Source organism: Hemitrygon akajei, chromosome 30, assembly GCF_048418815.1.
Source record: "Hemitrygon akajei chromosome 30, sHemAka1.3, whole genome shotgun sequence".
NCBI lineage: Eukaryota > Metazoa > Chordata > Chondrichthyes > Myliobatiformes > Dasyatidae > Hemitrygon > Hemitrygon akajei.
The window spans coordinates 13,849,983-13,867,236 of NC_133153.1; the positions used below are offsets into that span (position 1 = coordinate 13,849,983).

Consider the following 17,254-nt stretch of genomic DNA (forward strand, 5'->3'; position numbering starts at 1 on the left):
GTTTCCCCAGCAGAAGAATTGCTTGTAAATTGATGTTATTTGTTTAGAAGTTAATCTAAAGGTATCAATAAGATTTTGCTGAAATACAATGTTATTTTGAGTTTGTTAGACACTAACGTAGATGGTTTACACATATTGTTTACTTGTATTTATTTGCAGGAATCTTATAATATTATCTGCAGGAAACTTAACTAAGTTCTTACTTATAAGACCATGAGACGGTAAGACATACAAGCAGAATTAGCCCATTTGGCCCATCGAATCTGCTCTGCCATTCCATCATGGCTGATCCTTTCTTCCCCTCCTCAATCACACTCGCTGGCCTTCTCCCCATAACAGCTGATGCTGTGTCCAATCAAGAACCCATCAATCTCTGCCTTAAATATACCAGCGACCTGGCCTCCACAGCTGCCTGTGCTAACAAATTCAGCACACTCTGGCTAAAGAAATTTCTTTGCATCTCTGTTTTAAATGGATGCCCCTTTACCCTGAGGTTGTGCTCTCTTGTCCTAGACTCCCCCACCATAGGAAACATCCTTGCCACATCTACTCTGTCTAGGCCTTTTAATATTTGAATGGTTTCAATGAGATTCCCCCCCTTCTGAATTCCAGCGAGTACAGACCCAGAGCTATCAAACGTACCTCATATGATAACCCATTAATTCCTGGAATCTTCCTTGTAAACCCCCCTCTGAACCCTCTCCAAGGCCAGCACATCTTTTCTTTAATGAGGAGCCTAGAACTGTTGACAATACTCAAGGTGAGACATCTTCAGTGTCTAATAAAGCTTCAGCATCATATCCCTGCTCTTGTATTCCAGGCCTCTTGAAATGAATGCTGATATTGCATTTGCCTTTCTCACCACCAACTTAACCTGCAAGGTAACTTTTAGGATGTTCTGCACAAGAACTCCCAAGTCCCCGTGCACCTCAGATTTTTGGATTTTCTCCGTTTAGAAAATAGTCTAAATGTTATTAATTTTTATAGATGCACCGTAGAGAGCATTCTTCTAGGGTGCATCACAACCTGGTATGGAAGACCGGAAGAAGCTGCAGAAGATCGTGAACACAGCTCAGCACATCACAAAAGCCAATCTTCCGTCCTTGGACTCACTTTACACCACATGCTGTCGGAGCAGTGCTGCCAAGATAATCAAAGACACGACCCACCCAGCCAATACACTTTTTGTCCCTCTTCCCGCCAGGAGAAGGTTCAGGAGCTTGAAGACTCGTACAGCCAGATTTGGGAACAGCTTCTTTCCAACTGTGATAAGACAGCTGAACGGATCCCGATCCGGATCTGGGCTGTACCTTCCAAATATCCGGACCTGTCTCTCGGTTTCTTTTTGCACTACCTTACTTACCCTTTTCTATTTTTTATTATGATTTATAATTTAAATTTTTATTATATTTACTATTGATTTGTACTCCAGGGAGTGTGAAGCGCAGAATCAAATATCACTGTGATGATTGTATGCTCTAGTATCAATTGTTTGGCAACAATAAAGCAAAGTAGTCTGCTCATTTATTTCTACTACCAAAGTGCATAACCATGCATTTTCAAACATTGTATTTCATTTGTCACTTTCTTGCCCATTCTCCTAATCTAAGTCCTCTTGCAGCCTTCCTGTTTCCTCAACACTACTAATGCCTCCACAGTCTCTGCCTTTACCTCTTTCAGAACCCTAGGGTGCAGTTCATCTGGTCTGGGTGACTTATGTACCATTAGGTCTTTCAACACTTTGAGCACCTTCTCCCTTATAACTGCACTCACTTCTCTTCCCTCACACCCTTCAACATCTGGCACACAGCTAGTATCTTCCAGTGATGACTGATGCAAAATACTCATTTACTTCATCTGCCATCTCCTTGTCCCGTTATTATTTCTCCGGCCTCATTTTCTAGCGGTCCTATATACGCTCTTACCTCTCTTTTATTTTTTACATATTTGAAAAAGCTTTTTATCATCAAGTTTGATTTTCTTTGCTTGCTTGCTTTCATATTTCATCTTTTCCCTCCTAATGATTATTTTAGTTGCTCTCTGTAGGTTTTTAAAAGCTTCAATCCTCTATCTTCTCACTAATTTTTGCATTATTGCATGCCCTCTCTTTTGCTTTTACTTAGCTTTGACTTCCCTTGTCAGCCATGGTTGTACTATTTTGCCATTTGAGTATTCCTTCATTTTTGGAATACGTCTATCCTGAACCTTCCTCATTTCTCCCAGAAGTTCATGCTATTGCCATTCTGCTGTCATCCCTGCCAGTACCTCCTTCCAATTTACTTTGGCCAACTCCTCTCTCATACCACTGTAATTTCCTTTATTCCACAGAAACACCACTACATCAGACTTTACTTCCTCCCTATAAAATTTCAAGTTGAACTCAGTCATATTGTGATTACTGCCTCCTAAGAATTCTTTTACCTTAAGGTTCCTAATCAACTCTGATCATTACGTAACACTCAATCCAGTATAGCTGATCCCCTAGTAGGCTCAATGACAAACCGCTCTAAAAAACCATCCTGTATGCATTCAACAAACTCACTCTCTTGAGATCTGTTACCAACCTGATTTTCCCAATCGATCCATATGTTGAAATTTCCCATGACAATCATAACATTGCCCTTTTGACACGCCTTTTCTGTTTCCTGTTGTACTTTGTGGTCCACATCACAGCTACTGTTGAGAGGCCTGTATATAACTGCCATCAATCCATGAGGATTCAACATCTCCCGATCCTATATCGTATCTTTTTGCTGATTTGATGCCATTCTTTACCAGCAGAGCCATGCCAACCCCTCTGCCCAATTTCCTATCCCTCAGATACAATGTGTAGCCTTGGACATTAAGCTCCCAACTACAACCATTCTTCAGCCATGAATCAGTGTTGGCCACAACACCATACCAGACAATTTATAATAGTGCAACAACAGCATCCGCATTATTTCTTATACTCTGTGCATTGAGATGTACCACTTAGAATACTGCATATGGGGCCCCTGTGGATAAAATTAAAATGGCCTGGGAGCAGGATTTAAATATCTCCTTATCCGAGGAGAGCTGGGACTCAGTTCTCAAATCGGTTAACTCAACCTCCCTTTGTGCTCGCCATTGCCTCTTACAGTTTAAGATTGTTCATAGAGCCCATATGTCTAAATCTAAACTATTTCGATTCTACCCTGGCATTAGTCCGCTCTGTGATAAATGCAAGAGGGGCGTGGCCTCTCTCATCCATATGTACTGGTTCTGTCCTAGCTTGGAGAAATTCTGGAAAGATGTCTTCACTACATTATCGGGTATTCTGAATCAGCACCTAGAACCTAACCCCCTAATTGCTCTGTTCGGTTTTTGGGGCGAGACAGATTTATGTCTGGGTCCGACCAAATGTCGAATACAATCCTTTGCCTCTCTCCTGGCGAGACACTTGATCCTCCTTAGATGGAGAGATGTTGCCCCGCCCACTCATGCGCAATGGCTTAACGACATTATGGCCTGCTTGGACCTTGAAAAAATTCATTATTCAGTTCTTAATTCGGATCTAAAGTTCCATAAGGTCTGGGGACCTTTTATCGAGTACTTTCATAACCTTCCTCTTGACTAGGGTTTTTTTTTTCTTCTTTTCCGTCCCTTGCTTTCAGCTCCCTTTTTTTTTCTGGTAGTAGGCATTATTATCCTTTGTTACTAAGTGTATTCACAGTCTGGGAGTTTGACTGTCTGGACTTATACTCTTTATACTGTGTGGTGGTTGGTCTGGAATTGTTGTTGTTTTTTTCTTGTGTTGTGGGGTTTGGGGAGGACACTAAGCTCACTTGTCTTTAATTTAGGTGCTTTTTTGTTAAATTCTCTTCCTTTGTAGCATATTGTTATTGTATGCTTAATCTTGCACTGTATTAATGCTCCTCATTGGGATTTGGGGTTTTTAATTTTGTAAAATGTTTTGAAAAACTAATTTTAAAAATTTTTTAAAAAAGAATACTGCATATGCTACTCTTTTTGATTCTGCATCCATAATGCACTGATACTCACCCTGCTGGCTGCAATTCTGTCCTATCAATTGCCTGCTCTTCCTGACAATCTGACTGCACGCTATCTTTCCTTTTTCACCATTCGTCCTGTCCCAAATCCCTACACTCTGGTTCCCAACACCCTGCCAAATAAGTTTAAACCCTCCTCAAAAGCTCCAACAAAACTGCCTGCCAGAATATTGGTTCCCCTCTGGTTCAGGTGCAACTTGTCCCTTTTGTACTGGTCCTACCTCCCCCAGAAGAGATCCCAATGATCCAAGAACCTGAAGCCCTGCCCCCCGCACCAGCTTCTCAGCCACACATTACCTGCCAAATCATCCTGTCTCTACCCTCACTGGTTCATGGCACAAGCAGCAACCCAGAAATTACTAGCCTGGAGGTCTGCTTCTCCTCCTAGCTCTCTAAATTCTCTCTTCACGACCTCTTTGCTTTTCCTTCCTATGTCATTGGTACCACTATGTACCAAGACATCTGGCTGCTCTCCCTTACCCTTCGAAAATGCTGTGAACGCAATCTGAAACGTCTCTGACCCTGGCACCTGAGAGGCAACATACCATCTGTGTGCCCCGTTCACGTCCACAGAACCTCCTTGTCCGATCCTCTGAGTATTATCTCCTATCACTACCGCTCCTCTCTTCTCCCTCACCACGGACCCACGCTCTGTTCCAGTAAGCTGGTCTCGGGGGAAAGTCATCCGCAACAGAAGTACCCAAAAGAGTATCGTTATTATTGAGGGGAATGGCCACAGAGGTGCTTTGCACTAACTGCCTATTCAGATTTCCATTTCTGCTGACAGTCACCCAGCTACTCGCCTCCTGCAACCTTGGGGTGACTAATTCCCTGAAACTCTGATCAATTATTTCCCCACTTTCCCGTCCAAGCCGAAGATCTTCCAGCTGCTGCTTCAGATCCCTAAAAAAGTCTTCAAGTAGCCGCAGCCGGATGCACTTCACGCAGATGTAGTTCCCGGGAGACTCTGGGTCTCCCAGTTCTCCAACATCCAGCATGAAGAACACACAACGGCCTTTTACTACACCAGGTACAGCAAGAGGAAAAAAAAAGAACCTCAACAGAAACTTATCCAGAGCCAACGCCTCTTTCTAGCCAAAGCCTCCTTTGAGCCAAAACCTGACAGTCTTGCTCTCACCACTGGTGTACTCCCAACAATGGCCAACCCACTTGTCCCTCCTGTACTTTTATTTAATTTGCTGTGCTCTGCCGCAACGAGCCAGAACTCCCGCAAAGCTCTCCTTTTCAACAAGCCTCACTGACCCGCGAGAAACCTCCTCGTTCCTGCCGATCGGGCCGCTGGAATATCTGTGTATATTTACTTGTGTGAGTGGAATAGTGTGGTAATTGCGCTGTATTTTGGTGTTTTCCAGTTTCACTCCTTATTGACTATGTCATGCCATTGGGTCTGCAATAAAACCAAGAAGCTAGGAGGTTGTACCCTGACTCCCATGTCATTTTTGAACAGAGTTTCGTTCACTGTCTAGTTGATGTTACAACCCTTCAGCGAGGGCTGTACACTTGTACTTTCAACACAACAAGTATCACATCCACTGCTTTTCTGCCTCATTTTACTGCTTTAACTCTTATTTATCTGAGTTAGGGATTTGGCTGGCTTCCTTTTCCTCCTCATGAGGGTCATAATTTACATTAAAATATCATATAGCATTTCCAATGTGACAAGAAATGACTCAAAAAATGGTCACAACTCATTTCACTTGAGGAAAAATTGATTTCCCTATCCTATCCAATTTACATTTGAGAAATGGGAGAACGCAAGTGGAGAGCACAAAATTTTATCATGATTCCTTAATAAATGGTCTAAAAACAATAGTCACTTGGGAGTGAAGTTGTACAATATACTGCTAGTGCTTTATTGTGTATAAATACTTCTGTTAAAGCACCGTACATTATTCTTTTTAGGTCACTGACTCTGCATCAGCACCAATTTTAATGAAAAGTCATCATCTTGAGCCCATTTCTTCTCTCTACAGATGCTGCCTAAATAGATGTGTACCTGCAGAGTTTTCTGTTTTAAATTTCCAGCATATGAAGTTTTTCTTATTTTCATTCATAATTTCTTCATTGACATCTACTTAACATTTTCAGAAAGCAAAAAAACAGAATTACAGTACTTAGGAGTATACAATTCAAGAAAATGAATTAGGTTTAGGAAGCACATATTCATTCTATAGGTTTTGGTAATGATAGCTCTGCGATAAACATAAAGCCTTCTATAAATAGATCTATTCCAAGAAAATATGAAGAATCTCCAGTGAAAATTAGGGAAGAGTAGGTAAAGTTACCTGACAAATTCCACTGATGCACATATTCAGAGACTCAGTGTTACATCGGGTTCCATCGAGCACTTTGGGTGATAGCTCCACGATCAAGTTTGTTCCCCGGGCCTGACATTTGAGTGCGCACTGAGCTTCTGGGTCGTTGTAGACGGGAATCCACTCATAGTACTGCCCTTGGTACTTCACATCATTGTGTGCAGAGCATTGCTGATGCCGGAAGTCACCAGCGTCTGGAGGACAATCCTTCGGAAGGAGAAAATGGAAGTGAATTGTCAAGAGGTGATCAATGTTCTTACTACGCTTTATATGGTGCTAATACTTCTTGTAAAAATATATAGCACACCAACATTAAGTTGAAACTGTCTCATTATATCATACAAATATTGAATGCAATCTTGTGCAATCCGGCTGATGGCCAAGGCCCAAAATACAACTTATCTCTATGACTGAGCTGCACCAGGAATCTATTGATTTCATTGACATAAACAAATTGCGGTTTATAAACCGATTCATATCATTTTGATTTGGTGCTGTTACAGCATGGGAGTAAACCTAATGTCTTTGTCAAAATCACATGAAGAGCGAGAACTTCAATCTGCAAAACAGCATCACTGGGTTTCTTTGTGTAACAAGCAACTAAACTAACACTGTCACTTCCAGCTCATCATTTTCCCTATAAGTGTTGCAGGTTCATCTGTCTTTAAATAAGAACAGGTGAGGTTCAAAAGCTCACAACAGATAAACAAAAATTGGTTATTGTTTGGGAGGTTGTTGTACTCCCAAAAACGTGCATGGGAGATTGGAAATCCTGCCTAAAAACAAGGAGATACATTTCCCAAATGTGTGCAGATTTTTCAACCGCAAAACATAGTTTTCTTTTGGAGCAGTCCCACATTGCCTGAAGCCTTATGTAAAACACTGATAGAAAATACAACATCTAAAAAAGATCAAATTTTAAAACAAAATTACACAGTGAACTGGACTAATCATCCAGAAACGTGGATTAAAAATGTAGATACTGAAGGTCAGACACCATTTTAAATTCAACTAGAAGTCTTGAGCTTTGAAAACAAGCCATCAGTAATAGTGACAAGATTATTGGATAGTTGTGGAAAAATCATTTGCTTTATTGTGGCTGTTCAGAAAATTTTACCCCCCCCCCACCCACATACACAGACGAGGACTCACTCCTATGCAATTCAGATCCATCCATACAGTTGACTCTTAAATAGTATCACAAGCTACTCAGTCATAGCATTGCCACTATGTTGACACTGAGAAAGAGCAAAGCCTCTTACACCACCCAGAATTGATCCAGGCACCAGATCAGAAACAGTTAATTAGTCCCAAGCCAACCAGACAGACATAGTTTTGGAAAACAACTGAAGGCTTGCATGCAAACCTGGCACAGACATTTACATTGAATCATATTTTATGGACAATCGATCAAATTTCTCCGATAATGTTTAACTCCACTCACAATTCCTCAACAAATGAAACAGGCCACAAGTCCAGCTGCTTTCATCTATAGGCTGAGGATTGGCAAGTAATGTTCACACCATTAAAATGCAAAACAACTGTCATCTTCTCCAACAAGACAGAATCCAAATAACTAACCTTGACAGCCATGATGATTGCCTAATCCACAACTTAGGCTACATCCACACTAGACCAGATAATTTTGAAAACGCCGGTTTCGCATAAAAATGATAGGCGTCTACACTATGCATTTTTAGAAATATCTCTGTCCACATTGAAACAGATATTTCGGTGAATCTCCACCTACTGCACTTGCGCAGCACACATCTACCGAAAACAAGCGACAGGTTTGGTGTCGAATCTCGCTGTGAAAGACGGTGTGTGTTTGTTTAGTTACAGACTAGAAAAACTTAAACGACGGGCAGCTGTTGGCTCTCGTGCAGGAGGATTTAAAAGTGCAAAAAAAAACAAATACTGAAGGTATGGAGGCAACCGACAGGGAGTTTACAAACTGTATGACCCGGCTGATGACGAACATTGAAAAACTGACTAACTCTGTTGCATTAATAAAGCACCTTGTTAAATGTGTAAAACATGTCTGCATCAGTATTATCTTGTATTTCCATACAATGTTACATTAGGCTGTTACACATCTATTGTCAGAGAAGTATTTGCATAAATAGGTAAACCACCTTCACACGAGCAAGGACAGAAAACAGGGCAAAGCGAGTACAGTCTATTTATTTATTCAGTAAGTTATGGGTCAAAGTATTTGGTGAGTACATTTCTAACTCTTCTGGCGCCAGTCTCGTTGCTGTCTGTTCTGAAATTGTTAGGTTGCGTTCAAGAAAACAACGAAATGGCATGCTGCTGTCTGACAGCGTTTTCAGAAGTCTCCGGTTACCCCGTCCACACCGATCTGCCCGAGCAGCTTTTTCAAAAATACCCATCCTGGAAAGCGTTTCTGAAAAGCTCCAGTTTCGGGGGACGAAAACACCATTTTAGTGTGGACAGAGGGTAAAGACGAAGAGAAAAAGCTTTGGTTACGGATTTATCCGGCGTAGTGTGGACGTAGCCTTAGTCCTGGAAGTCGTTGGTCACCAGAAACTCAACTGAACAAGCTAAATGAATTCTGTGGCTTCAGCAGTAGGTCAGAGGTTGTGGGTATCCTGTAGTAAAAGACTTAAGATTGATGGAATCCTTTACATCTACCTGGATTAATGTAGCTGTTGCAACATTCAAGTGCAACATTATCCAAGATCAAGCAGCTATTTGCTTGGCATCCAGTTCTCCACCTTAAGAGTATAGTCTCTCCAGTTTGGGTTCAAACTGACTATTATACGTGCTACCTCCAAAAGGCTTTGTACAGATTTGCTTAGACTGTTCTAACAGCAACAACTAAACTTGCCACCATTTCCCACAACTTCAAAACAATGATTGATTACAATGCTTCAAAAGTGGTGAGGCAGCACCTTCTGAAGGCCAGTTAAGGATGACAAATAAATGTTGGCCTTGCCACCAACAAACAGATTGCGGAAAAAGAATGTATTTAAAATTGGGAATTTCAAATTATGAAAGGAGGTAGATATGGAAATATTGAAAGAGAGATATATATTGAATGGGAGAGGGGAGGGGGGAACTGAATAAATATTTAGTTGAATGATGACTATTTAGATTAAGATCTCATAATAATAATTCAATTATCAAAAAAATACTGATACTATATTTTACAGAGATCTTATATAATATTTATTGATTTAGGTATAGATTTGCCAAACTCCCCGACACATTATTTTATTAGATGTGGTGAATGGAATTTTATTGGACACACTATTATCGCAGAATGAGCATTATGATGAGTTGAGTTGGATTTTCAGAAGATGTTTTGATAAAACCATGGGAAAGGCTATTAAAGTGAATGGCATCATAATTGTGAATAAATCTAGCATAAGGATAACATATTTACCAAGTAGAAAACATCAGACAATCATTAGAAGGAGAAAATTGTAAAGTAGAAAGTATTCACTGGTGGGTTTCCTGGAAATTGTCATGAAGATCATTCCTACACTGGAACATATACACCTGTGACTTAGGGACAAGAGTAGGCACTCTGGTTTAACTCTCCCATTCAATGAGACCATGGCTAATTCCTGTTTTCAGTTTAAAACAAGAGTATGGACTTAGATACCACTGGGGATTTGCAGATGATATTAAACCAGGAAGGAATAATGGAATTAGAGGAAGCAGAACTCAAACATACAAACTAAAAAACATGAAAAAAAGAATCAGTCTAATAAAAGATAAAATTTAAGCCAAATTAATTTAGCATATTGCACTACTGAAGAAATGTTAACATTTTATGGAAGGTTTAGTTGTGGTACTCTGTGACTACAGACATCTTGGCATTTTGAGGCAGTAAGGCTTTTACTCATAATGGAAATGAAACTTTGACAAGTTGCTGCCATCAGGTTAGTCTTTGGCAAACACTGAGATTTATATTGGAACTAGATTAGAATGGAGGTTTAGGATGATTAATAGGAGTGACAACACAGATGAATGAGGTAAGGCTACTTCATTATCTTTCAAGCAGAACTTAACATGGCACTTAGAGGTAATTTATCACTAACTTCCTTTCATAATCATAGAGCATGGGAACAGACCTCTCAACCAATTAAATCCACAATGGCATCAGGTAACCATCTACGCTATCCTTCACTAATTCCAGTTTCTTTAATTCTTCCCACACTTGATCAATACCTCCAAATTCAACCATTCAGGTAGCCAGTTAACCTACCAGGCTGCACATCTTTTGAATATGGGAGGCAATCCCAGCACCCAGAAGACACATGCTGTCACAGAGCGAATGTGCAAACTCGCTATTGTTACATACCTCGTGGGTATTTTGTGACTGTCTTATAAGCATGATGTAATTGAGTATCTTGGGAGCATGATGTAATTGTCTGGTGATGGTGGGGTGATGTAATTTTCCCGCCAGTGTGAGGTCATGTGATGGCCAGTTCCAGCAGGTATAAAACAGGAAAGCCCTGCTGTGGTGCAGGAGTTTTGTGTTGGTTGGTTCGTCAGTTACTTCGTTAGTTTTTAGTTTTGCTGCGTATTCGTCTCATGACGCAGTTTCGTTTTAAAGTGGAGTTTTACTTTCTATTCTAAGGTAAAATCATTGTGCCGGCAGTTTCGCCAATCACTGACAGTTTTGTTTGGGGTATCTTTGATTTACCTTTACAGTCCAGGATTGGAGAGTGAAGAAAGAAGTGGGGAAAGTAGGTGTTGTTCAGCGGTTTTATAAAGGATTGACCTTATTGAATCTTCGTTCAAGAGTAGAGGCTTGCATCTGAGATAACCTCTGTAAGAGCAAGAAAATTTGGTGCAGTGTCTATCCTCCAGAATAAAAAGGTCAGTTCCTTTAAACCGTTTTATTACCTTCATCGTGAATCCTTTGGACAAGGCATATTTCACCTGGGAGCAGCAGTAACGTCACGTTGTCAAGGAATTCTTTACTTCAGGAAAGTCTCTCCTAATTGACTGTATAGATCACTTGGACTTTCAAATTCACCCCTTTAAGGCTGTGTTCATATTTACCACTTTAAGAACTGTTCCAGAGTTGCCATATAGCAGTTAGCTTCCAGTTAAGTTAGTTGTCCGAATACTTTTCGCTATTGTTGAGCAGAGTTTAATAAATGTTTATGTTTGTTTATAAAACTTGACTCAATTATATATTAATTGTTGCTGGACACGTGACTCTACGGACAGCAGCAGAGATTAGGATGAAAGCAGTCACTAGCGATGTGAGGCAACAGCTCTGCTAGTTGTATCATTGCAGAGAACTTGTCTTGCTTTCTTCTTGTACATAGTTGAAGTGTTTAGGAAGTATCCTGCTGCTGCGTGCATGGCCTGAGGAACTTATAAAGGCAATGAAGGTAAGTCCCTCTTCCAAGCAACACACACAGAATGCTGGGAGGAACTGAGGGCATCAATAAAAAAAAAGTACAGTCAACGTTTCAGGCTAGAACCCTTCGGCAGGCCTGGCAAGTCTCTCTTCCAGGTCAGTTTCTGGTTTCAGACCACAGCTTAGTTTTTTTTTCTTTAAATATAAATTGTTTTGTGCGTCTCTGGCCAGGGTAATCATGGGGTTGAAGACATAAACATAATTACCTGTCAGTGAGTAAAGGAACCGTTAAAAAGTCCCTCTCAAAACTATAAATGCTGGAACGAGTTTAAGTATGCTCACAAAAATGAGCAAAAAAGAGCACTTCAAAGGATATGTAACACCACTGAAGGAAGCAGTACCTGTTTCTTTGTTGAGTTCATTGCCTGAAGCCTACCTTTATGAACTTGTATCCTGAATAGTTTTACAAGCAAATATGTAAAAATTAAATTGTACTATATGTCAAAGAGTATGTCAAGATTTATTGTAAACAGTAACTAAAACACACATCTCTTTTGTGTACTTTTGTAATTTACCCTTACTCAACATGTACTGGCATGATATATTAACGCAATGCTAAAATGCCAGTGATAAAAGATCCCAAGGGCTTGCAAGAATTATGTGCAGCTGATTAGTATCCTGACAGGTTGTATTGTGGTCTGATGTGGTAATTCAAATGCGCAGGAATGTAATGAGCTGCAGAGAGTTTTGGATTCAGCCCAATACATCATGGGCTATTCCTCCTTACCATTGACTATCTACATGAGACACTTCCTCAAGAAGGCAAAATCTATCGTCAAAAATTGCCATTGATAGATTCTGGTGTTTAAATCCAAGGTTCTTTTATAAGTCAGGAATGAGGCATAAAAACTTACTGTTTCACAATTGTTTTATTAAGAGTTGATAGAACAGGAACAGAACAGTGACAGGGTCTACTACTCGAAGAGAGTAACTCAAGATGGTGCCTAACATGAAACAGCTGTTTTTATACTACTGAGATAATAAAAATTCCATTCATATATATATAGATAACAATTAACTGCCTAAAAAGTACTAATTTGAGTACTTAAGTACCAAGTTAACCAATGAAAAAGCATTTATTTCAGAATGGTTAAGACAGAACAAAGAAACTTCCAGAGTTTTCCAGAATTATACTTTGTATGGCACCAGGCATATTAAACTGGTATGCATATAAAGACTACTTAAAGTACAAGCAGATAATTAATTGCTAAACTGCAAATAAAATGACAATTAAACAGACTAATCTAAGAATTAAACAAGCAGATCCAAAAACATCTTCTTGTAGCTAACATCAGGCAGGATGTAATGAAGCCTAGAGTCCCACACACCACCAAGTTTAAAAAAAAACAACTTCCCTTCAAAAGAACAAACTAGCACAACCTTAATCACTACAGTATAGCAACACTTTGATGACCTTGCGCTCAAATGGATTTTGTTCTATTTATGATCTTTCTTGAAAGAAAGTGTAAAATTTATGTTTAATTTATGATTTTTTTGTGAATCCTGCTTATTTGATGCTATGTACCTATGATGCTGCTGCAAATAAGTTTTTTGTCTGTGCATATATGTACTAATGCATATGACAATGAACTCGACTTTAATCTTGGCCACCACATGGTGCTGACACTAGGAGTTCCAGTTGTTTGCCACGAATAGACCATAAGACAAAGGAGCAGAAACTGGCCATTTGGCCCATCAAGTCTGCTCCGCCATTTTATCATGAGCTGATCCATTCTCCCATTTGGTCCCACTCCCCCACCTTCTCACCATAACCTTTGGTGCCCTGGCTACTAAGATACATATCAATCTCTGCCTTAAATACACCTAATAACTTGGTGTCAGCCTACTGCCGCCCGTGGCAACAAATTCCACAGATTCACCAGCTTGTCTTATTGTCAACAACTTGTCTTATTCAGACAATACAGCTTTGTTGCAAGATGCTCTCTGTTGGTATTTTCAGAAACAGGCACCTAAAAATCTGCAGTAACTTGACTGCAGCTACCTGTCCTTGTGCATCTATTTGCACGAAGGGTCTTGGCCCAAAACGTTGACTGTCCGTTTCCACGGATGCCGCCCGACCTGCTGAGTTCCTCCAGCATGTTGTGAATGTTGCTTTGACCCCAGCATCTGCAGAGTATTTTGCATCTATTTGCTGGCACTACTGCACAGCAATGCTTTACAGCAAGAATACTTTGGCCAACTTCCACATCCACTGATATTCATATTTGGAAAATGGAAGTTCTGTTCAATAAACTTTCCTTCTGATATTTGTCATGTTGAATATCTGTATTCCAAAGGTTTCCCTTACAGATAACATTCAGACAATGTACTGTTCAATAACAGTTCAAGAACCGAAAATCATAGGTGTGTACTGTTAACCATTGCAGACACCTCCATCATGTTGATTGGTATTACCATCATGAATGGGCTAGACTCAACACAGATTTGGCAAACAAAGCTGGGAAAGCACAAGATCCTGTGGACCTCCGACAACAATAAAAACATACAAAGTTGCAATATGTGTTCGCATGACCTGGCGCATCCCTCACTCTATGATGACTAAGCGGATGGAGGATTCATCATGGTTGAATGAAGAGTGCAGAAAGACACCTAGGAGTGGTCGCAGTTATACTTGAAAATGAGGAGGTGCAAGAGCATTATGAAGCTGCTCTAGAGGCCTATATACAAGCTAAACAGAACGAAAAGCTCTGCTGTCCTACCACACTTCATCATAAATATGTTGGATATTTAAACAGGAGGAGACTATGTTGGGGCAGAGGAGACAAGTGGAAATGAAAGGGATGACGCATCATCACTCAGAGGTGCTGAGTGGATGAGATCCATTGTGGTTTCCTCTGGCGATCCTTTCTAACACATAACAGCCTTGCACAAATCAATTCATTCCTCGTGATATCAGGAAATGGCTGACAGCATTAAATAGAGCAAAGGCTACAGAAGCTACAACATCAGAGATGTAATATTAAACATGAGCACTCCAAAGCTAGCTATTACTCTAATCAAGCTGTTTCAGTACAGTTACAACACCGGCATCTACTCAATATCATGAACATTGCCCAGGTATGCCACATTGACAAATAGCAGGACAATCCAGCAAATTACTGCCCATTCCATCCCCACAATCATGAACAATATGCTGGCATCTGCCATCGGATCACAGAGTCACACAGCACAGAAACAGGCCCTAGAAGCCCACACCAACCAGGATTTCTCTCTGTGAGTCCCATTTAATCCCATTTGACTCCCTTTAACCAGGGGTTCCCAACCTGTGGTCCATGGACCCCTCAGATTACAGTAGGGTTCTATGCCATAAAAAATGTTGGGAAACCCTATCCATGCATGTCTCAAAGTACCTTGTAAGTGTTGTCATTATAAACAGTGTTTATTCACTAATAACTTACTTATCAATGGCCAGTTTGGGTTTCGCCAGGGAACTCCACTTCAGGCGTCACCCAGGCCTTGCTTTTAGAAGTTCAGAGGTGAGATGGCATCAATATAGTATCTGACCAAATGTGATATTGAGGTAGACTGGAAAAACACTCCATTATTTGGGTTTCATGTCTCACAGAGAAGAAGATAGTTGTGCTGGTTGTCAGTGAACCCAGTCCCATGACCATAGTTCCTCAGGGGAGTGCCTTTACAGTGAATACAATCACCTTCAGCTACTTTACGAATCGCCTTCCTTCCATCATGAGGACAGACGCAGGGATATTTGCAAAAGGTTGTAGAATGTTCAATTACATTCAGAGCTCCTCAACTCATGGAGCAATTGATGACTATATGCAACGAGAATCACCTGAGTAACTGCTGAAATGTGAGAATAGTCTGGTAGCATCTGGTTTCATCTGGTACAATGGACCAAATGGCCTCCTTCCATAAACCTTCTATGACTACTCAAATGTTCACAGGCAGGAGCACTCTTCAAAACCAGCTTGGCTCTCCCTTGCTTCTTCACCCCATTGGGAGTACAATATATTTATTTCCTGCCAATTACCATTCTTTATTAATAAACTGCTATTGATGCTCTCTATACTATTCCAAAGGAAGCCATGGAGCAGATCAATGTGCTGGTCATGGTACTGTCTGTTAATAAGTAGTTTCACTGAAGTTTTGACAAGTTCAGGGAACTCTTGAGAATCCCAAATTTAAGAAGCACACAAATTGTCTGGTCTTGTGACTGTGCTTAAAAAAAATTGTCAAAGGTTAAAGTACTAAGCAGCATTTAACATACTGTGTGGCCAAGAAAGAAATCAAACCCACAAATTAAGAAATTTGAGATAATGTACAACTTCCAATGTGGACAGCATCCAACAAAAACATAGCTAAATTTGGAAAGAATAATAAAGATTAATGATAAAAGCTCTTCGTAGATGAATTAATTGAAAGTGGTGTATTGAGAGCTTAAGGGAGGTGTTTTACAGAAATTTGATAAGTTAATAAATCATCACAAACATTTATTTTAAGCAGCAATATTAATCTAAAATTTTATTAAAACACGCTGTCATTCAAGAGTTCAGAGACAAAACAAAGAATGATAGGATGTTTTAAGGTTAGTGTGGCCTCCGTCGGTCATGGTTGACCATGGGTACTGTGCCTCTGGTAGTCACTGAGAGTGGCTTCTCCAGGGCGCAAGCCGGGGCAGAGTTGATATGGAGATCTGTCTGTTGCCCATGCAGTGGGACCCCCCTCTCCATACTGATGACAGGTTCAAAGGAACAATGAAATTTAAGATTAATTGGGCACAAAATTTGCATCCAAGCTCGTGTGTTTTATGATACAAAATTGCATGCACTTATGCATATCAATGGGAATAGCGGGTGAGGTAGCCATTGACCAGTGGAAGTGTACAAGGAATGATGGGTTAATGTTAACACTGGCATTTCAGAGTGACTTGCCAGCATATGCTCTTCTTTATCAACTTAGTCCTTACTTGCATCCCCACCACCTGCAAACAGTAACCGCTGCTCAGACAGCTGCTGAGTGATTTCCACTGGCTGTTATCAGATTTCTGCAAGTATCTGTGCTTTCAAAGGCTCTTTAATGTTGCTGAACTCTAGAAGGAGTGGTGTGACAGGGGCTGAAGGACTTCAAGGATTCTGCAGAAACCAGCTACTTCTGGACAGGCAGACACCAATTGGCATCCTACTGGAAAACAGCAGGACAGGGAAAATAAGCAGAAAGCGGGCAAACTTGGAGTGGGCAGGAAGAGTCGAGAAAGAGCTCTGAGCAAGGGGCTCATTTCTGCCCAGACTGTCTAGGGCATATATGTCAAACTCAAGGCCCGCGGGCCAAATCCGGCCCGCGGTGGAATTATTTTTGGCCCGCGAGATAATATCTAATTACTATTAAAGCTGGCCCCAGTAATCGAAACGCCTCTGGCGTATGATATGGCTAATGCTGAGTTTATTCAGGTACCAGGTTTTCAGGGTTTTTAGTGTTTATTCGGCAGTCTTGCTCGGCAG

General features: G+C 40.6%; 1 protein-coding gene across 1 annotated transcript in view; it reads right to left on the bottom strand.

The window, feature by feature from the left end:
• adamtsl3 (ADAMTS-like 3) overlaps nt 1-17,254 on the bottom strand; it is a 726,995-nt gene that overhangs the window by 330,036 nt on the left and 379,705 nt on the right. Inside the window, 1 exon segment of the mRNA XM_073033006.1 lies at nt 6,338-6,574. Within this exon segment, the coding sequence (XP_072889107.1) occupies nt 6,338-6,574 (237 nt within the window).